Below are 26,880 nucleotides of genomic sequence, written 5' to 3'. Positions count from 1 at the left end.
AACAAAGATTAGTAGTTAGAAACCCAGTTTCTAAGTCCAGGAGGAAGCCATCAAGATTTTTTAGACTTGAGCTTAGAGCATCTTCAGGTGTTAGACTGAGGTTGGCACTGGCCACCTGACACATTTTCCTAGTTTGCAGTTTCAATGTCACTGGTGATAGCATCAGGTATTCTGATGAATTTCCTGAGAGGTCCACACAGCAGGAGGCATGAAGCTCGCCCATACATGATCTATTGTAATCATTTTTTTTTGAAGTTTCTATCAAGTCTTCCAGCTGCAGCTTACAGAGTTTCAGGAAAAGGGCAGTTTTAGTTGTCAATGATTCCAAGTCAGAAAGGACAAAATTTGGAAATGTGAACTTAGAGAGTTGTAGCCAGATACAGGAGGAAACTAGAAGAATTCAGGATTTGGTAAAGCTGGCAAAATGTGCAAGATGAAAGCAGCAACAGTTCACTATAGTTTTCCATTGAAACAAACAAAAAAGCACATTCTCTCTACAGTCACACCCATTTCTGTGAAAGATAAAGTAAGACTAATTTGTTTGCAAGGAAGTTTGGTCTCATTAAATTTGGCCTGGTTATTTACATAAGTACAGCAAAAACAGTGATTGACCACATAGTACCTTGTTTGAGTTTGCTTTGCTGGAGCATTCCCTCTCAAGGCTAAGAAGCCAAGTCAAAAACTTGCCACCAGATCTGACTGCAATACCTATAGATTTGGGTGAATTCCTCTCTTCTGAAGGTTCCCCAAACATCCTGAGGTTCCTGGGCCTGCCAGAAGTGACCTTCCTTACTCACCTGTAAGGCAGGAAACCCTGTAAGCCAGGAACAGGATGGTTCTTCCAAGGGGAGCTGTATAAACATTGCCTTCTTAAAGTCAACCTTAGATCCTTAGAGCTATCTGGTCATATCTGATTCAGTACACATCATTCCCAAATATGACATTACAATCAAAGTCTTGGTAATATAAGAAAGGTTTCCAATTGCTTTGTGTTACAAGGAGGATAGATTTTGACTGAACTTATGCAAATAACTATACTGCCGTGAATATAAGATGCGTTAACACATCAAATAAACCTGATTAGTTCAACATCTCTCTTTTCATAAGGAGACAAATCCTTTGAGGTTTTCCAAGGGCCATTTTGGAAATATCAAAGTTAGTTTGGGGTCAAAGAGACTCCACTTAGAATTTGATTTGGGGAAATTGTCAAAAATGCCAAAAGGTTTGAACACTTGACTAAATTGGATCACAGGTGTCACTGTGAAACAACACTTAGCTGTCCATTTAACCAAAGTCACAATTAAAAGATTTCAAAGGCACATACAGAAAGTTACCCAGTTATTAAAAAAAAAAAAAAAAACTCTTAGCTTTCTTAATATTGAGAAGATCTGGTTTTCTGAAATAATCAAAGACCTGATAAACACAAGACACACTGGAAATTATCTTAAAACACAAAATCTTATCCTCCCAAGCTGATTACTTAAATGTAAAGAAAACAACCTTTTTTACCATTTCCTATTAAGAGGAAACCAATAATCTAAGAAAACCTTGTGTTTTAACAGAGAAAGAAAACCAAATTCTGGTTTTGTATCAGTGTACTATTAATACTAAGGCAAATTAAACAAACAAACAAACCAAAAAACCTTACAAATAAATCCATCCAATAGTAGCCAGTTTTGACCACACAAGGAAAGATTCCTTTTCCAAGGTCCCTTTTCCACAAACTTTCTTTAGAAATTTTCTTACATCACTCAGTTTTTGTCCTACATTTTTCTTCTTTCTCATTCTGGAACAACCATTCATTCTACTTTGGGACAAAATTATCCTCTCTTACCCTTAGCAAAACATATCTTTCATACCCTTCCTTATCAAAAATACACCTTATATTTTCCTTGTATACAGTTTGTTTTCTTTACCCTTATTATTCCTAGTGGTTTCATTTATTTATATTGATTAGATTTTTTAATCATTAGTAACTCTAATTTTCAGTAAAAACTAGGAAGCAGGCAATTGCAAACTGTCTGCTACATACTATCATTCTGTAACAATGAATACATTATTTCATAATTTCTAGAGATGTGTCTTTTTCACAGTACAATTCCTCATGCTTACTAACAGACCTAAATATATTTAGCTTCTCTATACCATATGAAAACAAGATGCCAAAAGTAAATAAAATTAAATTTCTCTTCGGCAATTAATATTTCAATATTTTATCTTATTTGGAAATTATGTAGTCAATGATTACCCATCTTTGACTTAACTTCATATAGCTTTAAGGTTTCAAGTTATGAAAAAAATGTTTGAAACTATTTTTCAGGAGGCATAAAACATAATTACCATTGAAAAGTTCATTTATAAACTTTTAGTCCACTTACATCTATTTAATTTACTTGTTCTGAACAATTATACTTGAATTACTCATGAAAATTTCATGAGCCATTAATTAAACAAAGCTAGCCATCCATTCTTAAGTTGTTTTTCTTGTTGACAAGTCACGCAAGTATCAAAAAAAAAATCACAAAAGCGAAGAACAAAAAATTATATATTTATGGTTCTTGCCTCTTTTTTTTTAACTGCCATGCTTGACATCAAGCAATTCCTTTTTATTATACATTTTGTCCTAAGGGTTGATTTATAATTTATAATCTTAAATATCTGGTAGAGATAACATAAGCTTATTTGAATAGTAAACATAGGTGGAAAAAATTGCATATCTGCATTACATATTTAAAGCCGACACCACTGAAGTTGTCAATTTATCAACAACTGTATCAACAATATAAGAACTAGCAAAAAGATTATTCAAGATCATGTGAACTTAAAAAAACTTGGGTTAGTTTCTGTATTCCTGAGAGTTTTAAGAACATAATTTATCTAAGTGCTCATTTATCTCTAAACCAATTTGAATAGAACTCTTTAAGGGATTTTATAAATTAATGTGATAATACCATCCAGAGGTAGGAAACTATCACACACCTATAACATACATATATATAGAAATACATAAACATAGAGACACAAATAGAGAACTTAAGAGTTTTCATTTTAAAATTTTAGCCGTGAGTCAGTAAAACAGCAATACAATCTTATTTGTTTATCTCCACTTCGTATTTTCATCTGAATTGTCTCTGGCAAATAAAACAAGTTAAGGTCACCTGCCTACCAATACTTCTGGAGGAGACTTTTAAGATTTTCTCTTGCCGTGATATGTAATCTTCCTTTGCTGTGGTCTAAATTTTAGGCAACAGACTGAAGAGACATCTAACTGCTGTCTGGATGTTTCCAAAGCCCATGTGAGTGGACAAATCATTCAGTTCTATTTCCAAATAGCCTTTTGTTCTTCTTTTCAGACTCAGGTAGCTGCTTTCAAGGCTACCTGAGTTGAGAGGACTGAGGTTGGCGGCGTGAACACAGCCTGCAGGGCGTTAGTGCGCCGCGGCTGGCCGGGAGAGAGTCCGGGGAGAAGTCTGGAACTGCCGAAGAGGCAAGAGACTTTTACGTCCCTCTTTGTTTCCTGGTGCACGAGGAGAGGGGATTAAGAACGCTGCTTGAGAGAGCTCCAGGGACGGGCGCGAGCCGCGGCTAAAAGTGCGGAGCCCAGAGACAGACATGAGACGCTAGGGCCGCTGCTGCCGCCACCGGGAGGCCTGTGTGCGAACACAGGTCACTAACCACAAGCCCTTCCGGGGAGCCTGTGCAGCCCGCCACTGCCAGGGTCCCGGGATCCAGGGACAACTCCCCCGGGAGAACGCACAGGCGCGCCTCAGGCTGCAACTTCTCGCCGGCCTCTGCCGCAGCAGGCCCGCCCCACACTCCGTGCCCCTCCCTACCCCCGGGCCTGAGTGACCCAGAGCCTCCGAATCAGCGGCTCCTTTAACCCCGTCCTGTCTGAGCAAAGAACAGACGCCCTCCGGCGACCTACACGCACAGGCGGGGCTCAATCCAAAGCTGAGCCCCTGGGAGCTGTGAGAACAAAGAAGAGAAAGGGAAATCTCTCCCAGCAGCATCAGAAGCAGCGGATTAAAGCTCCACAATCAACTTGATGTACCCTGCATCTGTGGAATACCTGAATAGACAACCAATCATCCCAAATTAAGGAGCCCTGTGGATGAAAGGCTCTTGGGGCTGCAGCCAGGAGTCAGTGCTGTGCCTCTGAGGTGGGAGAGCCAACTTCAGGACACTGATCCACAAGAGACCTCCCAGCTGCACATAATATCAAACAGCAAAAATTTCCGAGAGATCTCCATCTCAACGCCAGCACCCAGCTTCACTCAACGACCAGCAAGCTACAGTGCTGGACATCCTATGCCAAACAACTAGCAAGACAGGAACACAACCCCACCCATTAGCAGAGAGGCGGCCCAAAATCATAATAAGTCTACAGACACCCCAAAACACACCACCAGACGTGGACCTGCCCACCAGAAAGACAAGATCTAGCCTCATCCACCAGAACACAGGCACTAGTACCCTCCACCAGGAAGCCTACACAACCCACCGAACCAACCTTAGCCACTGGGGACAGACACAAAAAACAACAGGAACTACGAACCTTCAGCCTGCAAAAAAGGAGACCCCAAACACAGTAGGATAAGCAAAATGAAAAGACAGAAAAACACACCGCAGATGAAGGAGCAAGATAAAAACCCATCAGACCTAACAAATGAAGAGGAAATAGGCAGTCTACCTGAAAAAGAATTCAAAATAATGATAGTAAGGTTGATCCGAAATCTTGGAGATAGAATGGACAATAGAATGGACAAAATGCAAGAATCAGTTAACAAGGACCTAGAAGAACTAAAGATGAAACAAGCAACGATGAACAACACAATAAATGAAATTAAAAGTACTCTAGATGGGATCAATAGCAGAATAACTGAGGCAGAAGAACGGATAAGTGACCTGGAAGATAAAATAGTGGAAATAACTACTGCAGAGCAGAATAAAGAAAAAAGAATGAAAAGAACTGAGGACAGTCTCAGAGACCTCTGGGACAACATTAAACGTACCAACATTCGAATTATAGGGGTTCCAGAAGAAGAAGAGAAAAAGAAAGGGACTGAGAAAATATTTGAAGAGATTATAGTTGAAAACTTCCCTAATATGGGAAAGGAAATAGTTAATCAAGTCCAGGAAGCACAGAGAGTCCCATACAGGATAAATCCAAGGAGAAATACGCCAAGACACATATTAATCAAACTGTCAAAAATTAAATACAAAGAAAACATATTAAAAGCAGCAAGGGAAAAACAACAAATAACACACAAGGGAATCCCCATAAGGTTAACAGCTGATCTTTCAGCAGAAACTCTGCAAGCCAGAAGGGAGTGGCAGGACATATTGAAAGTGTTGAAGGAGAAAAACCTGCAACCAAGATTACTCTACCCAGCAAGGATCTCATTCAGATTTGATGGAGAAATTAAAACCTTTAGAGACAAGCAAAAGCTGAGAGAGTTCAGCACCACCAAACCAGCTCTACAACAACTGCTAAAGGAACTTCTCTAGGCAAGAAACACAAAAGAAGGAAAAGACCTACAATAACAAACCCAAAACAATTAAGAAAATGGGAATGGGAACACACATATCGATAATTACCTTAAATGTAAATGGACTAAATGCTCCCACCAAAAGACACAGATTGGCTGAATGGATACAAAAACAAGACCCATATATTTGCTGTCTGCAAGAGACCCGTATGCTAACACATATATATGGAATTTAAGAAAAAAAAAATGTCATGAAAAACCTAGGGGTGAAACAGGAATAAAGACACAGACTTACTAGAGAATGGACTTGAGGCTATGGGGAGGGGGAAGGGTAAACGGTGACAAAGCAATAAAGAGGCATGGACATGTATACACTACCAAACGTAAGGTAGATAGCTAGTGGGAAGCAGCCGCATAGCACAGGGAGATCAGCTCGGTGCTGTGTGACCGCCTGGAGGGGTGGGATAGGGAGGGTGGGAGGGAGGGTGACGCAAGCGGGAAGAGATATGGGAACATATGTATATATATAACTGATTCATTTTGTTGTGAAGCTGAAACTAACATACCATTGTAAAGCAATTATGCTCCAATAAAGATGTTTTAAAAAAAAAAAAAAAAAAAAAAAAAAAAAAAAAAAGGCTACCTGAGTTTCTTGAGAGCCCCCGATGGATGGCAAGGGACCAAAAATGGAAGTGGCTGTGGGGAGCTGAGGGGCTGCAGTGGGAGAGGAAAGTCTGACGGGTGTGCACAGAGGGATGGAGGAGGTGGCGGTCTGAAGTGGGACATATCAAAGGATCCAAGGGAACTGGGGGAAAGATTGATGGTGGTAAGAGGAGGACGGAGGAGCAGAAGCAACAGGGAGGGAGCAGTATTAGAGCAGTCAATCTGGGGAGATCTCAAGTTTCCAAAAGACGCCAACAAAGTTCCAAATTATCCTCAGCAAAACATGCCAACAAGAACAGAAGCAGACAGAGCTGGCATAGCAGAGAGTCAGCAGGATGTGAGAAGAGGTGGTTTAGTTGACTGAGAAGTTCCAAAGGGAGAAGCCAGATCCAAAAGAGAGAACAGAGAGACTTCACACAGAGTCAGGAAGGAAGAAGCTGCAGCCCAGGACATCAGGGAGTAATCCCCATTCAGAACACGGAGCCAGGAAGACCTTCCAGCCCAGGAGGTACCTGTCGAAAGAAGCCTGGGACTCTAACCCAGCTTCGGAGGGTATACTCAAAACTGTAAAAATCAAGTCAGCTTCAACAGATGTTTGTCTGGAGCAATGGTTCAGGAGTCAGAGTCACCAATGGATCCCCGATCAGTCAGTCAGGACTGAAGACAAGGGCTTCAAGGTGCATACTTAGGGTCCAGAGTGAGAGGCCGGGGGGTCCAGTGATGAATCTGATCCTATACGAGTCATGGCGCCATGACTGTCAAAGAAAAAAATATTCAGTGACACGTGTTAAAGATGGTGAGGCTAACCTTATTCAGGACCACTGCAATGGCATTTTACAGTGAGGGACAGAGATCAGGCTCAACTCCAAGCACAGCATGGGCAGGTGGGAATTTGTACCCAATGAGCAGGGTGGGGGTCAGTGGATGGAAAATTACTAAGATGAAACACCACGGTGAAGGAAGCTCTGGCTAAACAGACTCACGGATTCTTACTGAAGACAGGCCACGGTGACCAGACATCACCCGAGGGGATGGCGGAAGATGAGGAATTTGATCAGATGTTGAGGGTGGGGGGTTCTTGCTAAACTCACTTAGCAGGGTTCTTGCTAAAACTGGATTTTCCAAGGAAGTGTAGACATGCACCCAGGGGAAAGTTCAGTAGCCTGACCAAAGTCTGGTCAAGCAAAGGACCTGTGTCATTTGCAGCAGCAATGGAGCAGCAGTATACTCATCTCCAAGGCTTATGGACAAGGCATGGATGCAGGGTGCCAGCTAGTGGTTTATGAAGTAACCCTTAACCTTCTAAACTCCAGGCTCAGACTGTCTAGACTGTTTAAGAGATGGAGAGATCAACGGTTTACGTGCAGTTTAATCAGTTACACAGCCTGACTTTAGCCACGTGACCAATATAGTATAAAAGACCCCTTCGGTAAACATGATGCTTGTTTACCCTGAAAAGATGATGCTTCAGTCATATCTCAGTGGTTTGTAATCTGAAGACAAAGCACATCTGTGCAACTGAAAAAGGACCCTGGGGGGCTCTGTCTGGAAGTGTTCAAACTCCTTGACGATCTCCTCTGCTTTCTTTGTCCTGATGTCCTGTACCCTTTACCTTTATGAAAGTCTCCTTGAGTGAGCTTCGGAGTAGCCCGTGGAGTTTTGAGTCCTTTCCATTATCCAACCCTGTTCAGTCACTGCCCTGTCTCTCCCCTTTCTCCCCAACACATACACACTCTTTGCTCCCTCTGGTGGTGAATTTAAAAAGAATAAACTGGAGATGGTACTTGGCTTTGCTCTGCCCTTCCTCTTCCTTGGAAGTCACTGCCTGCCAGTGGGAGCACAGATTTTGCCACGCTCCTCCAGGAGCAGGCCTGCCACCGTGCAGGCTGACGTGAGTGGATGAATCTGCCTAATCCGGGGTTCAGGACTGGCAGGTCCATCAGGCTCTCATTCTATGGTAAATCCTCTAACCCAGCCCTCATCAATAATAAAAGTGGTATTTTGACCTCCTATCTAACTCACCCTTTTAGTTTATGTTTAAAGTTGTTGAGCACAGGCAGAGAAAAGGTGGCCCCACAACCCACAGTCCCTGCCAAATAACCCAGCAGAAGTAATTATGTCCATCCCTCTGCAAGGAGGCTTCGTATCTTTCAGCAAGGATTCATGACCAAAAAAGGTTAAGACTGCCATTGTAGAAGCCCTGGGAGGAAAAAAATAAGCGCTCACTCAAACAGAGTCCCCCGTTCATTGATAGCCATAATAATAGGCTATCTATCCTAACTCTTTTTCGCTAGTGATCATTAGCTTTGATGACTGCCTTTCAAAGATATTCAAAGACCTGGCTCCTCTTAACAAATGCCTGGAAAAGTACATTTGCCCACTAATTCAAGAAGCATAGGGGGGACCTTCAAGATGGTGGAGGAGTAAGACGTGGAGATCACCTTCCTCCCCACAAATACATCAGAAATACGTCTACATGTGGAACAACTCCTACAGAACACGTACTGAACGCTGGCAGAAGATCTCAGATTTCCCAAAAGGCAAGAAACTCCCCACGTACCTGGGTAGGGCAAAAGAAAAAAGAATAAACATGGGTAGGGCAAAAGAAAAAAGAATAAACAGAGACAAAAGGATAGGGACGGGACCTGCACCTCTGGGAAGGAGCTGTGAAGGAGGAAAAGTTTCCACACACTAGGAAGCCTCTTCACTGGTAGAGATGAAGCTTCAGAGCTATGGAGGAGAGCGCAACAACAGGGGTGCAGAGGGCAAAGCGGAGAGATTCACGCACAGAGGATCAGTGCCAACCGGCACTCACCAGGCCGAGAGGCTTTTCTGCTCGCCTGCTGGGGCAGGTGGCGGCTGGGAGCTGAGGCTCGGGCTTCAGAGGTCAGATCCCAGGGAGAGGACTGGGGTTGGCTGCCTGAACACAGCCTGAAGGGGTTAGTGCGCCACAGCTAGCCGGGAGGGAGTCCGGGAAAAGGTCTGGACCTGCCTAAGAGGCAAGAGACCATTGTTTCGGGGTGTGTGAGGAGAGGGGATTCAGAGCACTGCCTAAACGAGCTCCAGAGATGGGCGCAAGCCGCGGCTATCAGCTTGGACCCCAGAGATGGGCATGAAACGCTAATGCTGCTGCTGCAGCCACCAAGAAGCCTGTGTGCGAGCACAGGTCACTATCCACACGCCCCCAAGGAGCCTGTGCAGCCCGACACTGCCAGGGTCCCATGATCCAGGGACAACTTCCCCAGGAGAACACACGGCATGCCCCAGGCTGTTGCAACGTCACGTCGGCCTCTGCCACCACAGGCTCGCCCCGCATTCCAATTATAACTACTGTACCCCTCCCAACCCCCCCACCTGAATGAGCAAGAGCCCCCTAAACAGCCGCTGCTTTAACCCCCTCCTGTCTGGGTGGGAACAGATGCCTGGGAGCAACCTACACACGGAGGCGGGGCCAAAACCAAAGCTGAACCCATGAGCTGTGTGAACAAAGAAGAGAAAAGGAAATTTCTTTGTGCAGCCTCAGGAACAGCAGATTAAATCCCCACAATCAACTTGATATACCCTGCATCTGTGGAATACCTGAATAGACAACGATCATCCCCAAATTGTGGCGGTGCACTTTGGGAGCAACTGTAGACTTGGGGTTTGCTGTCTGCGATTGACTTCTTTCCGATTTTTATGTTTATCTCAGCTTACTGTTTAGCATTTGTTATCATTGGTGAATCTGTTTATTCGTTTGGTTGCTCTTTTCTTTTTTTTTTAAACTATTATTATTTTTTACAATAATTTTTTAAAATTATTATTTATTTAATTTTAATTTTTTCTCCCTTTTCTTCTGAGCCGTGTGGCTGACAGGGTCTTGGTGCTCCAGCCTGATGTCAGGCCTGAGCCTCTGGGTGGGAGAGGCAAATTCAGGACACTGAACCACAAGAGACCTCCCAGCCCCACATCATATCAAATGGCGAGAGCTCTCCCAGAGATCTCCGTCTCAATGCTATGACCCAGCTCCACCCAACAGCCAGTAAACTCCAGTGCTGGACGCCCCATGCCAAACAACTAGCAAGACAGGAACACAACCCCACCCATTAGCAGAGAGGCTGCCTAAAATCCTACTAAGTTCACAGACACCCCAAAACACACCACCGGACGAGGTGCTGCCCACCAGAAAGACAAGATACAGCCCAACCCACCAGAACACAGGCACCAGTCCCCTCCACCAGGAAGCCTACACAACCCACTGAACCAACCTCACCCACTGGGGGCAGGAAACAAAAGCAACAGGAATTATGAGCCTGGAGCCTGAAAAAAGGAGACCCCAAACACAGTAAGTTAAACAACATAAGACATAGAAAGGAGCAGCAGAAGGAGGAGCAAGCTAAAACCCCACCAGACCAAACACATGAAGAGGAAATAGGCAGTCTACGGGAAAAATAATTCAGAGTAATGATAGTAAAGGTGATCCAAAATCTTGGAAATAGAATGGAGAAAATACAAGAAACGTTTAACAAGGACTTAGAAGAACTAAAGAGCAAACAAACAATGATGAGCAACACAATAAATGAAATTAAAAATTCTCTGCAAGGAATCAATAGCAGAATAACTGAGGCAGAAGAATGGATACGTGACCTGGAAGATAATATAGTGGAAATAACTGCCACGGAGCAGAATAAAGAAAAAAGAATGAAAAGAACTGAGGAGAGTCTCAGAGGCCTCTGAGACGACATTAAAGGCACCAACATTCAAATTATAGGGGTCCCAGAAGAAAAAGAGAAAAAGAAAGGGTCTGAGAAAATATTTGAAGAGATTATAGTTGAAAACTTCCCTAACGTGGGAAAGGAAATAGGCAATCAAGTCCAGGAAGCTCAGAGAGTCCCATACAGGATAAATCCAAGGAGAAAAACGCCAAGACATATTAATCACACTAACAAAAATTAAATACAAAGAAAAAATATTAAAAGCAGCAAGGGAAAAGCAACAAATAACATACAAGGGAATCCCCATAAGGTTAACAGCTGATCTTTAGCAGAAACTCTGCAAGCCAGAAGGGAGGGGCAGGACATACTTAAAGTGATGAAAGGGAAAAATCTACAACCAAGATTGCTCTACACAGCAAGGATCTCATTCAGATTCAACAGACAAATTAAAACCTTTACAGACAAGCAAAATCTAAGAGTATTCAGCACCACCAAAGTAACTTTACAACAAATGCTAAAGGAACTTTTCTAGGCAAGAAACACAAGAGAAGGAAAAGACCTATCAAAACAAACCCAAAACAATTAAGAAAATGATAATAGGAACATACATATTGATAATTACTTTAAATGTAAATGGATTAAATGCTCCAACCAAAAGACATACACTGGCTTAATGGATACAAAAACAAGACCCGTACATATGCTGTCTACAAGAGACCCACTTCATACCTAGGGACACATACAGACTGAAAGTGAGGGGATGGAAAAGGATATTCCATGCAAATGGAAATCAAAAGAAAGCTGGAGTAGCAATTCTCATATCAGACAAAATAGACTTTAAAATAAAGACTATTACAAGCGACAAAGAAGGACACTACATAATGATCAAGGGATCAATCCAAGAAGAAGATATAACAATTGTCAATATTTATGCACCCCGCATAGGAGCACCTCAATACAGAAGGCAAATGCTAACAGCCATAAAAGAGGAAATCAACAGTAACACAATAATAGTAGGGGACTTTAACACCCCACTTTCACCAATGGACAGATTATCCAAAATGAAAATAAATTAAGGAAACACAAACTTTAAATGACACATTAAACAAGATGGACTTAATTGATATTTATAGGACATTTCATCCAGAAAAATCAGAATACACTTTCTTCTCAAGTGCTCATGGAACATTCTCCAGGATAAATCATATCTTGGGTCACAAATCAACCCTTGGTAAATTTAAGAATATTGAAATCATATGAAGTATCTTTTGCAAGCACAATGCTATGAGACTAGATATCAATTACAGGAAAAAATCTGTAAAAAAATACCAAACACATGGAGGCTAAACAATACATTACTAAATAACCAAGAGATCACTGAAGAAATCAAAGAGGAAATCAACAACTACCTAGACAAAAATGACAATGAAAACACGATGACCCAAAACCTATGGGATGCAGCAAAAGCAGTTCTAAGAGGGAAGTTTATGGCAATACAATCCTACCTCAAGAAACAAGAAAAATCTCAAATAAACAACCTAACCATACACCTAAAACAATTAGAGAAAGAAGAACAAAAAAAATCCCTAAGTTAGCAGAAGGGAAGAAATCATAAAGATCAGATGAGAAATAAATGAAAAAGCAATGAAGGAAATGATAGCAAAGATCAATAAAACTCAAAGCTGGTTCTTTGAGAAGATAAACAAAATTGATAAATCACTAGACACACTCTCCAAGAAAAAAAGGGACAAGACTCAAATCAACAGAATTAGAAATAAAAAAGGAGAAGTAACAACAGACACTGCAGAAATACAAAGGATCATGAGAGATTACTGCAAGCAACTATATGCCAATAAGGTGACAACCTGGAAAAAATGGACAAATTCTTAGAAAAGCACAACCTTCTGAGACTGAACAGGGAAGAAATAGAAAATATAAACAGAACAATTACAAGCACTGAAATTGAAACTGTGATTAGAAATTTTCCAACAAACAAGAGCCCAGGACCAGATGGCTCCACAGGTGAATTCTATCAAATATTTAGAGAAGAGCTAACACCCATCCTTCTCAAACTCTTCCAAAATATGCCAGAGGGAGGAACACTCCCCAACTCATTCTACGAGGCCACCATCACCCTGATACCAAAACCAGACAAAGATGTCACAAAGAAAGAAAACTACAGGCCAATATCACTGAGGAACATAGATGCAAAAATCCTCAACAAAATACTAACAAACAGAATCCAACAGAACACTAAAAGGATCATACACCATGATCAAGTGGGGTTTATCCCAGGAAGGATACTTCAATATACGCAAATCAATCAATGTGACAAACCATATTAACAAACTGAAGGAGAAAAACCATATGATCATCTCAATAGATGCAGAAAAAACTTTCGACAAAATTGAACACCTATTTATGATAAAAACCCTCCAGAAGGTAGGCATAGAGGGAACTTACCTCAATATAATAAAGGCCATATATGACAAACCCACAGCCAACATCGTTCTCAATGGTGAAAAACTGAAACCATTTCCTCTAACAACAGGGACAAGACAAGGTTGTCCACTCTCACCATCGTTATTCAACACAGTTTTGGAAGTTTTAGCCACAGCAATCAGAGACGAAAAAGAAGTAAAAGGAATCCAAGTTGGAAAAGAAGATGTAAAGCTATCACTGTTTGCAGACGACATGATACTATACATAGAGAATCCTAAAGATGCTACCAGAAAACTACTAGAGCTAATCAATGAATTTGGTAAAGTAGCAGGATACAAAATTGATGCACAGAAATATCTTGCATTCCTATACACTAATGATGAAAAATCTGAAAGAGAAATTAAAGAAACACTCCCATTTACCATTGCAACAAAAAGAATAATAAACCTAGGAATAAACCTACCTAAGGAGACAAAAGACCAGTATGCAGAAAACTATAAGACACTGATGAAAGAAATTAAAGACGATACCAACAGATGGAGAGATATACCATGTTCTTGGATTGGAAGAATCAATATTGTGAAAATGACTCTACTACCCAAAGCAATCTACAGATTCAATGCAATCCCTATCAAACTACCAATGGCATTTTTTCACAGAACGAGAACTAAAAATTTCACAATTTGTATGGAAACACAAAAGACCCCGAATAGCCAAAGCAATCTTGAGAAAGAAAAGCAGAGCTGGAGGAATCAGGCTCCCTGACTTCAGACAATACTACAAAGCTACAGTACTCAAGACAGTATGGTACTGGCACAAAAACAGAAATATAGATTAATGGAACAGGAAAGAAAGCCCAGAGATAAACCCACGCCCATATGGTCACCTTATTTTTGATAAAGGAGGCAAGAATATACAATGGAGAGAAGACAGCCTCTTCAATAAGTGGTGCTGGGTAAAATGGACAGCTACATGTAAAAGAATGAAATTAGAACACTTCTTAACACCATACACAAAAATAAATTCAAAATGGATTAAAGACCTAAATGTAAGGCCAGACACTATAAAACTCTTAGAGGAAAACATAGGCAGAACACTCTATGACATAAATCACAGCAAGATCCTTTTTGACCTACAGAAATGGAAATAAAACAAAAATAAACAAATGGGACCAAATGAAACTTAAAAGCTTTTGCACAGCAAAGGAAACCATAAACAAGACGAAAAGACAACCCTCAGAATGGGAGAAAATATTTGCAAATGAAGCAACTGACTAAGGATTAATCTCCAAAATTTACAAGTAGCTCATGCAGCTCAATCAAAAAAACAAACAACCTGGGCTTCCCTGGTGGCGCAGTGGTTGAGAGATCGCCTGCCGATGCAGGGGACAAGCTTTCATGCCCCGGTCCGGGAAGATCCCACATGCCACAGAGCAGCTGGGCCCGTGAGCCATGGCCACTGAGCCTGCGCATCCAGAGTCTGTCCTCCGCAACAGGAGAGGCCACAGCAGTGAGAGGCCCGCTTACCACAAACAAACAAACAAACAACTCAATCTAAAAATGGGCAGACCTAAATAGACATTTCTCCAAAGAAGGTATACAGACTGCCAACAAACACATGAAAGGATGCTCAACATCACTAATCATTAGAGAAATGCAAATCAAAACTACAATGAGGTATCACCTCACACCAGTCAGAATGGCCATCATCAAAAATATCTACAAACAATAAATGCTGGAGAGGGTGTGGAGAAAAGGGAACCCTCTTGCACTGTTGGTGGGAGTGTAAATTGATACAGCCACTATGGAGAACAGTATGGAGGTTCCTTAAAAAACTAAAAATAGAATTACCATATGATCCAGCAATCCCACTACTGGGCATATACCCTGAGAAATCCATAATTCAAAAAGAGTCATGTACCACAATGTTCATTGCAGCTCTATTTACAATAGCCAGGACATGGAAGCAACCTAAGTGTCCATCGACAGATGAATGGATAAAGAAGATGTGGCACATATACACAATGGAATATTACTCAGCCATACAAAGAAATGAAACTGAGTTATTTGTAGTGAGGTGGATGGACCTAGAGTCTGTTATACAGAGTGAAATAAGTCAGAAAGAGAAAAACAAATGCCGTATGCTAATACATATATATATGGAATCTAAAAAAAAAAAAAAATGGTTCTGATGAACCTAGGGGCAGGACAGGAATAAAGACACAGACGTAGAGAATGGACTTGAGGACATGGGGTGTGGGAAGGGTAAGCTGGGACGAAGTGTGAGAGTGGCATGGACTTATATATACTACCAAATGTAAAACAGATAGCTAGTGGGAAGCAGCTGCATAGCACAGGGAGTTCAGCTCGGTGCTCTGTGGCCACCTAGATGGTGGGAGGGACACGCAAGAGGGAGGGTTTATAGGGATATATGTATACATATAGCTGATTCACTTTGTTATACAGCAGAAACAAACACAACATTGTAAAGCAATTATACTCTAACAAAGATGTTACAAAAAAGAAAAGAAAAGAAAAAAAGAGCATAGGAATGCAGACCAGACATCGCACATGTATATACATCACTAGCCTTACTGAGGTGGGATCAGGTGAAAACATGACAAAATGAGAAGAGATTAAAAAGGGGGGTGAGAGACCACTGCTATGGACTGAATGTTTTGTCCCCCTCCCAAAATCCTTATGTTGAAGCCCTAACCCCCAGAGTGGCTGTATTTGGAGATGTGGCCACCTAAGGAAGTTATGGTTAAATGAGGTCATAAGGCGGACCCCTGAGCCAACAGGATTAGCGTCCTCACAAGAAGAGAAGCCAGAGAGCTCGCTCATCCATCTACCCCGCTTCCTGTGCACACAGGCCAAGGAGAGGTCATATGAGCACTGGCCAGAAGGTGGCCATCTGCAACCCAAGAAGAGAGCCCTCACCAGACACTAACCCTGCTGGCACCTTGATCTTGGACTTCCAGTCCTGTGAGAAAATACATGTCTGTTGTTTACATCTGTAGTACTTTGCTGTGGCAGCTCTAGCAGACTGATAAAACTACTAAAGACTTCTTTACCCCCTGCTCAGCTGTTTCTTGGGCCGATCATGATTTTAAAGTTTTCTTAAATACAACTTTCTCTTCCTTTAATTTAGATTTATTTTCCTTTGCTCTAATGTCAATGGAAATGCAAAATAGTATGGCTTTTTCCATACATCTACTCTTATTTTCTCACCTTCTTATCAATCTACTAAGCAATATCTAACTAGAAAAGATACCCATATAGCACTGAAAAAAAAATTACTGAAAAGCCAAAGTAAATTAAATTTCTTACTTATTCCTTTCCAAGTGAATAATATGCTCTTTTCCTTCAGCTTGAATGACATAAGATACCTAAATGCACAAAGGAGAAAAGAACAATAAAACACTATCTTCTAAATAACTTTTCAACAACAGAAATTCCATCCTGAATGAAAATAACTTGGTACTGACTAGAACTATTTTATGAAAGAACCTTAAATATACTCGTAAATCATAAAAATATACTCTGATCATCCCTACCTTCCTTTAATAAACTACTGTGGAAAACAACCTGCATGTTTATCTAAACTCTTCTTAAATTCATTTAAAATTGAGCTATAACTTAAGGGATTATTTTTACTAAGTCCATCCCTGTATTACCTATAGTATAAAGTAGTTCTTCCTTTTGTTTTAAATGAAATGAACCTCTTAGTTTCAAAAGATATTCCTTCGTTCTGGTTAGACGAAATTAATAGCCTTTTATGATTTTATATCTTCACATGGCTCAACACATTTCATCGCTTCTAAACAGACTTTCCCCCCTCACGTGAACATCTTTGAAATCCGGATACATCGTACAGAGGCAGAGCAGTCTAACTGGTAGCACTCTGTTCCTTTCTTAATTAGTGGTACATTAAATAACAGTGTGATGAGGCAACTTACACTTACACATCCTCAGCTTGTGGGATCCTCTTCTCTACCTCAAACGCTAAAATAACTTGCCCAGTGACTCACTGTTTCATTAGCAAGAAGCACTTTAATGTGATCTCTAGAACCAGGGGATTCAACTTTGCCATAATTCTAATAAAAAAGACAGTCATGGAGGGACTCAACAAACAATAATAGTATCAGGAGTGTCCTCTTATTCTCCCTACTGTTTCTGGACTCTAAGTGAATGTTTTGCCAAGAAACAGCAGGATCTCCTTTCCTAGGGCACTTCAACATCTGACTTCTAAGGCCAAGACTGAGATCCAGGTCCTGGGGTTCTGCTTCCACATCCTGTGTGGGGACCTCAGGACTCTGCGATCTACCTCTTTCTCCACTGAGGCATCAAAAATACCAAGCTCCTTCCAACGCCACAGTTTTAGAGTGTGTGTTTCTATCCTTTCTGCTCTTGGACAAACACAGGACGTAAAAACATCACTGTCATCTCCTCTGAGAAGAATTCTGATAATCTGAGAATTGTTTTGTGATATTACATTCTTCCCCCAAACAGCTGCCTGGGTTGCTCATTCCCTTCCTTCTGGTCTTTGCTCTGCTCCAGGGTTACCTTCTTAGTAAAGTCTTCCCGGGCTATCCTATTAAAAAACACAAACCGTCCTACCCCCTCACCCCCACCCCCAATTCCAACATTCCCAACCCCCTCCCTGCTTTAATTTTCCCCATAGCACTTCTTACCATCTTAAGTAATCTCTATTATTAATCTATATTGCTTATTTGTCTCCTCCTCTCCTCCCACGAGAATGGAAGCTCCACAGGGGCATGGAGTTTGTTTTGTTCACTGCCATATCCCCAGTGCTTAAACAGTGCTTCCACGTCTTCCCCAAATATTTATCAGGGTGCATGCAGGACATTTACTACAATCCCAAGTATCTATGTGTGCAGTGTTGATAAAGGTCATCAGAGACACGATAAAGTAGAAAACATCGTCCCTGTGCTGCTAAGTGAAGAAAAGGGGGAAAATAACAATGAAAACACAAATTAATTCTACTCTAAAGGCAAAACAAAAATCAAAGAGTAGAATGTCCAGTTCAAAACAAGGAAAAATTACAAACTGTTCCACTGGAAGGAGATCTTAGAGTCATTTATTCCTTACTTATAAAGAAGTAAATGAAGACGAATGATCTACCCAATTCGTGGTAGCACCCAGAGGGAGGGCTAAAGCTAAAAGCTCCTGACGCTAACTCCAATGTTCTCTTCACTATGCCTAGTCCCTAAACAATGGACAAGCTGCCTTATCGTTAGAAATATATCGGCAATTCAGAGGTAATAAGCTAAACTCTCTATCCTTCATCACCTGTTACTGTTAAACTATAATAAAGTTAAATTATACTTCTATAAAGTTGAAGGGTTTGCAAAGTCAGTTGATATCCAAATATATTATTTCTGAGCTTTACAGTAAGAGAAAAATAGTATAAAAATTAATTTTTGTGCATTGGTTACCCTGTTAGCATATTATGTTTCTTCTGATATGGAGATAAAACTCATTTTTGAGCAAACATTCCCAGATATGAAATACATGCATATAACACACTACTATTCTCCAGTGTCAGTAAAGATACAGCATGTAGTACTCTACCTGTCACACACTGAGAGAGAGGTGAATTCTTATTCTTATAACAAGACCACTGTAACCATCACCAGTCAGGTAAGGGTCAGAAATCTATGTAACCAGCATCCTACCCTGGTCATAGAATTTTACTTAACTGACTATTTCATCCTCTTACGTTTCAAGTTGATTATTTTGTCTTTAAAAAAAAAAAAGCTATTAAGGATCAGTATGTCACTTTACTAGAATAATGTCCAATGGACACCAGTGCCGTAATCACTGGCTGACATTACTCACTGAACCAATCACTCCTGAAAATAACACCCTTGTCTTAAAAAAAGTGAAATTTAAATACATATATATTTCTCAAGAGATAACTTACCTGCTCTGAGTAGGGCCTAGGGGCTTCTCTTCTTTCTCTAGTTAATCTCCAAGGAGTTATTATTTCATAAGAAGAGAGATGGGAGGTCTGTTGAAAGCCTACAGAAAAGGGAATAACAAACATTATATAACAACTGAACCTGAAAAACTACATGTCCTAAAATACAATGGAAATCAAAAGCTGAATGTTCAATTCATAGAAAAATCATCTGATATTCCCACACTAAAATATATATAGTTTTATACAAAGTTTTATAGGAAAATAGCAATATACTAGATAAGTATGAGGGGGAAGAAATGTATTTCTTAAAAAAGGATGTCGGCCTTTATCCAAACAGTATATACACAGCAATCATTTTCAAACAATTTTTAGCTATAAACCCTAATCCCTTGTCTTAAAAGAAATCTTAAGGCATAAACACAAGGAAAAAACTGCTCCGGTGGGGAAATGGAGGGAAGGCATCTAGAACATGGCACCGTTTACTACTGTCTCTTTTCCCACCCTCACCCAACATGAATGATACCCTGAGATGGTACGGGGATACTTACAATACGGTCAAGGACAATAAGAGGGAAAAGTTACTTTTAATGCCTGATGGATTAACTCTAATAAATACATACCTAACAATGTAGCAATTATCTCCAATGAAATTACTGCCACTAATCTGTCCTAAAAAGTTGAATAGATAAAATGTATTAAAAATAAAGTACTCAGAACCATCATGCAAGACTTCCTCCCAATTCCAATCTTGTATAGCTCATTACACAGTGGAGTCACGTCTGAGTGGGGCCTGGGTTCTAAACTCATCACTTGAGAGGGGAGAGGGATAAACTAGGAGTGTGGGATTCACAGATACACACCACTATATGTAAAACAGATAAACAACAGGGACCTACTGAAAAGAACCTGAAAAAGAATGAATATATGTATATGTATAACTGAATCACTTTGCTGTACACCTGAAACTAACACAACATTGTAGATCAACTATAATCCAATAAAATTAAAAAAAAAAAAACCAAGGACCTACCATATAGCACAGGGAACTGTATTCAATATCTTATAATAATCTATACTGGAAAATAATCTTAAAATATATATATATATATATATATACATATATATATATATATATAAAACTGAATCACTTTGCTGTACACTTGAAACCAATACAATATTGTAAATTAACTATACCTCAATGAAAAAAAATAAGTAAATCTACCTAAAAAAATTAAAATGAAAATAAATAAGTAAATAAAACAATGAGCAGAAAGCCATGTTGATTCACTGCATTGAAGCAGTCAAGCAGGATTTATGTATAAATACAAAGTTTTATTGTTAGGTTTCCATTTTGTATTTTTGAAATTATCAAAGGTATTAAATAATCATATATTATTTAAAAAATAAGATAACTAGAAAAAAAGTAAAGTCATCACTTAAGCAAAATTTGGGTATAATTAAAATGGCCCATTCAAATCCCTTAGGAAGGCACACCCCATGTTGGCATCTGATACAGTCTCTCAATACATCCAACACATCTCTTCTTCCTCCAGCATAACTGCCAATGATGGCATGTCAGTTTGTTCAGAGAACTTGACGAAGTAGATGGTCACCATCTAAGGACCACGGATGAAAAACCTCTATCTCTATATATCTCCATATACCAACACCACATTTGTTATGAGGAGGCTTGAGAATGGCATACACAAACAGAAACACTGAGGGAAGAACAGATTCACAGCTTCTACTCAGTGGGGATCAATTCAGGAAATAAATTCATTAAGTAGAATTTCTTGAACAGATAAATGCCATGAAAAGGAGGAAGAGGGGACCATTATAAATTAAAAGAGCCATATAACCAAATGCAATATCTGGACCTATCTGGATCCTAATTAAAATAAATTAACAGAAAAAAAAAATTCTGAGACAACCAGGGAAATTTTATAGATATGTAATCTGTATAGATATGTGATGATCTTGAGGAATTAGTATTAATTTTTTAAGTGTAATAAGCATATTGTGGGTAATGTTTTCTTTAAAAGTCCTTATGTCATAGAGATTCATTCTGAATATTCAAGGGCAACATGATATGACATCCAGGATTCGCATCAAAATAATCCAGTGTGCGTTTGAGGGATGAGATATATGAAACTATATTAAAACTGGGTAATGGGTACAGAGGAGTTCATTACTCTTCGCTCTACTGTTTTGTTATGTTTAAAATTTTCAATAGTAAAATAATTATTTTTTAAGTAGTTATCTATAGGGAGTGGGATGAGAGGAGAGACTTTTCACTTTATAAGCTCTGTATTATTTATAGTGTCTATGAAACATTACAATTATAACATATATCATATATATGAGACTATAAGATGTGTCATAACAAACATGTAAGTATCATAAGTAAATGTACCAAACTTGTTTAAAGCAGCTACCACGATGGAATAGAACCAGAGAGTAATGAGATAAGGACTCAGACTTTATTTCCTGTACTCATGCATGTCCGTATTGTTTGAATTTGTTTTTATAATGAGTATTTTGAAACCCCAAATTACCATTGAAATTAAAAGGGGGAAAAAGGAGTGTTTCTTCAATTAAAAAAGAAAAGCACAAACTATTTAAAGTACTGATTATCTACTATCTCAACACCTCCTGTCTTCCCATCAGCCTCATTAACCTCGCATCCAGACTATGATACCGTCTCACTCCCGCTCTCTCCTCTCCTTTGGATCCAAGTTCATTCACTCCTTAATTGCCTTATGCCTCTCAGATTTCTCAAATGCAAATTAAAATGAAGCATCTTCACCTAACCTTCCACAAGCTAACACTGTACATAAAAATGTCTATAACCTTGTCTAGTTTGGAATTTTTAAAGATACAATGTAAACAGGAAAATATAAATTAAATCTCATTCAGTACAACATGTCATACTAACACTCTGCAAACTCTTTACCCATCAACCCCTTAAATCTTATTAGGCATAACATACCATCTAAATGGGGCTTCACGTCATTACATAAAAATACCAGAAATAGACTCCAATACTCACAAAAGCAACCAGGGGCTGGCTGATCTAAGGCATACTTACGACATACTATGATAAAATATCCTTCAGATATTTGGAGTTGCCAAATGGGAGCCGTGTCAAAAGAAATCTGTGGCCTTGATAGAAGCAGGCTTCAAATCACTAAGTAGAAATATCCTTCATCCTAAATTAACTGAGGTACAGGACTATTTCCTCACCCAGAATAAACCTTTCAAGGACCTTCAGTTTTCTCAAATTCCTAAAAACACAAATTTCAATATTATCCTTAATATTTTTCTTTTAGATCATGGTAATTTGTTCAACTACTAAGACAGTCACTCTAAAAGTAATGGCAGGAACAGATGGCAGGAATAAATGCTTTCAGTGAGTTACAGAGGAGAAGCTCTGTGTGATAAAAAAAAAGTCAATCATCCTGTGCATTTATATGCAACTTCCTATGATTCTATAATTATTTCAAAATAAAAGATTTCTTAAGTAAATCCTTACAGGCAGGGATTAAAATGTTAATAGGCTCAGGCAACTCTTATACTAGAAGCTAAACAATATGCAACTAAACTGAAATCTTTTCATCACAACTCAGAAGCAAACATCACAGAGAAACAGAAATGCCTCAGAAAAGACAACTACAAATGAGCAGGCACATATTTAAAGAGCTCTCATTCTGAAACATGTTAAGTGACTTTATAAGGTCACATAGCTAGTTTCAGGCCAGGACTGAAGCTATGGATCTTTTACGAAGATGGTTAGAGAAGAATGAAAGTCCAATAAAGGAATATAAGACACATTCTACCCTTTCTCCCATTTTAATGCACAATTCTTGTTTTGGAAAAAAAATTAAAATGAACCTTTTATTTTTTAAAGGCTTTCAAAATTACACCGCCCCAAAATAACTTCTATTTACATATAAGAGCTGTTATTCTGATACTGACTTCTTGGTTTTAAAATCCAAGGATCCACTTTCTGAATGCCATAGGAGTTCCAAAACATCATAAGAAATGCACATATTTTGGTTATGTCATTGAAAAACAATATACACTGGTTGTATGAAACCCCTTCTTCCTGTATTTTTTCAACATTCCTTCATCCCTAGTCCTGGCTTATTTTTATTCTTTTTCCCGTTCATACCTTGCATAGATTTTCCCCAAATTCCTTTTATTTTTTGTTTTTAATTCCAAATAGTAGCACTTGCTCGTGGGAATCTAGAGATCAAGTTTCCCATGTCACTATAGAGAACGTGCATCAACAGTATTTGTACTATAAAGCTTCAGCCTCAGCACTATTGACATTTGAGGCCAGAAAATTCTTTGCTGTGGGTGTTTTTCTGTGCAATGTAGGATAGTTAGGAGCATCCCTGACCTCTACCCACCACTGGCCAGAAGCACCACCAGTGTGATAACTAAAACTATCTTCCAGATGCCTTCTGGGGGCAAAATCACCCCCCCTGAAAACCACTGGTATAGAGTTCACAATGAAAACTAAAATCTTAATACAATCAGCTCCATGGAAAATACAAACTATTTTATCAGAATTTGATGCACACCATCAAAAGTCACATTACTAGAAAACATGGGCTGGAGATAAAAGTAAGAGTTGAGGGCTTCCCTGGTGGTGCAGTGGTTAAGAATCCGCCTGCCAACGCAGGAGACATGGGTTCCAGCCCTAGTCCGGGAAGATCCCACACGCCACGGAGCACCTAAGCCCGTGTGCCACAACTTCTGAGCCTGAGCTCTAGAGCCTGCGAGCCACAACTACCAAGCCCGCGCACCACAACTACTGAAGCCCACGCACGTACAGCCCGTGCTCCACAAGAGAAGCCACCACAATGAGAAGCCTGCACACCGCAACGAAGAATAGCTCCCGCTCGCCATAACTAGAGAAAGCCCGTGCACAGCAACGAAGACCCAACACAGCCAAAAATAAATAAATAAAATAATAAATAAATGTATTAAAAAATAAGAGTTGAAACATGAAACTTAAAGTGTCTTAAATTTAGTAAAAGAAAGAAAAAGGTGTTAGTTGCACTTCTTTCTTCCTTTAACTCCTTAGATATTTTTACGTACTGTGTTTTGGAGGAAGCCTAAATACATGTTTTGTAATAGCATCTGAGAAACTGAGTCCCCCTAAAAATGAATCCCCTTACTTAGTTTATGATTAATCTCTCTATTCAAAACTTTATCCCCTTTCTTGCCCTCTCTGACCTCAATCCTGTGCTAACTGAACACTAATCAACCAGAGTTAGATGACTGAGATTGCTGTCGTTGATAACATCATTATGTGCCTAAAACTGCTATTGTAGATACTACTATCGTTCACGTACAAACTCAGGTTGCTTCTCCGGAGCAAGATGCCCTCATAGACCCCCAGCCATGGACCACCTGGCCAGAGAATGTAAACCAGAGGCATTCTGACTCCCAAAACCAGGATTAAGAAATGTCAGAAGATGATGATTAATCCCAGCATCTTTGTTCTTCCCCTTTAAAAAAAACAAAACAAAACACTTCACTCAAAAAGCCAAGCTGGAGTGGATCTGAGACTTATCTTCCACTCTCTTGCTTGGCGCCCTGCAACATACCCTTACTTTGCTGCAAACACCCGCTGTCAGAGTTTGACTTTCTGTGCCCTGGACACAGAAGCCCTTCCTCGGTTACAACTGTAGACGGATATAAGTTAAAAGAATTCTACCTAATTGCAAAGCAAACAAATGTAAACCCTCAGCCAAGGGCTTTTCTCCTTTCCTTCCCACCTATTGTGTAAACAGAGAACCACCCTTAAGTACTTTCACTATAGAAAATAAACCTGGGTTTCACATACAAGATGAAGAAGATAATTCTGTTGTCTGAGTTATTTCTTGAAGAGAAATTGCAATTAGATCCATAAATTGCTGTATTTTGGGCCATATCTTTCCATTCCATTCACAAGGTCAGTGCCCAGTAAACATATATTATATATTAATAGCTATCTTCAAACATAATTATAATTTCCACTGTTACGTCCTACATTCTGACATTTTTTGCGTTATAATTTGTTTTTACATTTACTCAGTTTTACATTTAAAAAGAAATAGGGCTTTTGCTCTAGTTTGTTTGTAAGTGGCCCTTTGGGAAAAACACTCACCATTTATAAGATTTAATGCCCTAAAGAATTTAAATTCCTCTACCAAGGAATTTAAGTTTCTTGAAACCAAGGATGGTACCGTACTCATCCCCTATTTCCTGCACTGGTACAGTAGATATTCAACAAATGTATTGAGTAAATGACCTCTTTTGATCTTTACAGCTATACATACATAGATCTCATAATTGCAAATGATTCTGTACAACCTAAAATAAGCTTTATTTTTTATGATTAGCACCTTTCATATCAATTTTCCACAAATCCTCACGGCCCACAATTTGTCATGTTAATGCAATGCCACATTTCACTGTATGACTCTATCATTGACTGCTTACCCTCCCCTCGGAAGCAGCCAATGTGTCAATGGATGTGGAACAGGCTCTCCCAGGGTCTACTTGTATGAGAGTTCTTAGGGGCTACTAAAGGAAGGGGTAGGGGGAACCTTCCAAAAATGAGTTAAGCCATAAAAAAATCTCATTAAAAGGAAAATGTGTCAAAGGGAAAGAAGCATTTCCCATGTATGGGAATGGGTTTTATCCTACAGTATGACAAATGTTTGGCAGTGACATCATTTTTACTTATTATAAGCTGAAATACTCTAATTCTTACGTTAAAATCAACATAAACCGATACGAAAACAACCGCATATTTAATAACTGACCAAAGTATTTATAAGTGAACTTCTCAGGTTCCCTAACTCATTCTTGAAGGGTGTGATTCAAGCAGTACCCGACACATGATCACTTTGGGGAAAACGATTTGAAATAACACTTTCACAAAATGAAAAATAAACTACAATAATATATGAACAAGACTACACAATTCAAAGTGCAATTCAACTTTAATTGGGTCCATGTTGGCCCCATTCAAAGGCAGGGTGGTTGGGAGGTTAGTTACTGAGATACCTAGAGGACCAGATTTACTTATGCGGCAGTCCCATAGTTCTAACACAAAGGTGGCATAACTCCAAGACTCTGCTATATACTAGGCATTAAAGAAAAAAAAGAAATATCATGAGGCTATCTATGTCATATATTTGAGCTTGTGGCTATTCCAAGAAAATGCTTCCGGTTACTTAAAGCTTGCATCTTTGGGGGGATTCTACCACAAACTAGGATTAAAAAAAAAATATATATATATATATATATATACACACACACACACACACACACATATAAAGTCAACTTTGGTAAGGTAAAAATTATTTATTTATTTATTTAAATTTGGCCTCGCCACTCAGCTTATAGGATCTTAGTTCCCCCACCAGAGATCGAACCTGCACCCCCGGCCGTGAAAGCACGGAGTCCTAACCACTGGACCACCAAGGAATTCCCGGTAAGGTAAAATTTAAAATGTGTTTGGAAAACTGTCTTGGAACCCAGCAACTTGTTCTGTGCATATTTTAATTATAAATGTTTTATTTTTTTACATAAAAGTGAAACTCAAATTATCTTTATATTTAAAAGACTACATTCTCCTATTCGGC

General features: G+C 39.5%; 1 protein-coding gene across 1 annotated transcript in view; it reads right to left on the bottom strand.

Annotated features, from left to right (window-relative positions):
• ADAM9 (ADAM metallopeptidase domain 9) overlaps window positions 1-26,880 on the bottom strand; it is a 106,308-nt gene that overhangs the window by 76,730 nt on the left and 2,698 nt on the right. The window contains exons 2-3 of the mRNA XM_030833762.3: window positions 19,235-19,332; window positions 16,618-16,676 (exon numbers count right to left, since the gene is read on the bottom strand). Coding sequence (XP_030689622.1) covers window positions 16,618-16,676; window positions 19,235-19,332 — 157 coding nt within the window. The remainder of the gene's footprint in view (window positions 1-16,617; window positions 16,677-19,234; window positions 19,333-26,880) is intronic.

Source organism: Globicephala melas, chromosome 21 (assembly GCF_963455315.2).
Source record: "Globicephala melas chromosome 21, mGloMel1.2, whole genome shotgun sequence".
Lineage (NCBI taxonomy): Eukaryota > Metazoa > Chordata > Mammalia > Artiodactyla > Delphinidae > Globicephala > Globicephala melas.
Note: the sequence above shows the minus strand (reverse complement) of the source record. Positions and strands in the feature narration are given on the sequence as shown.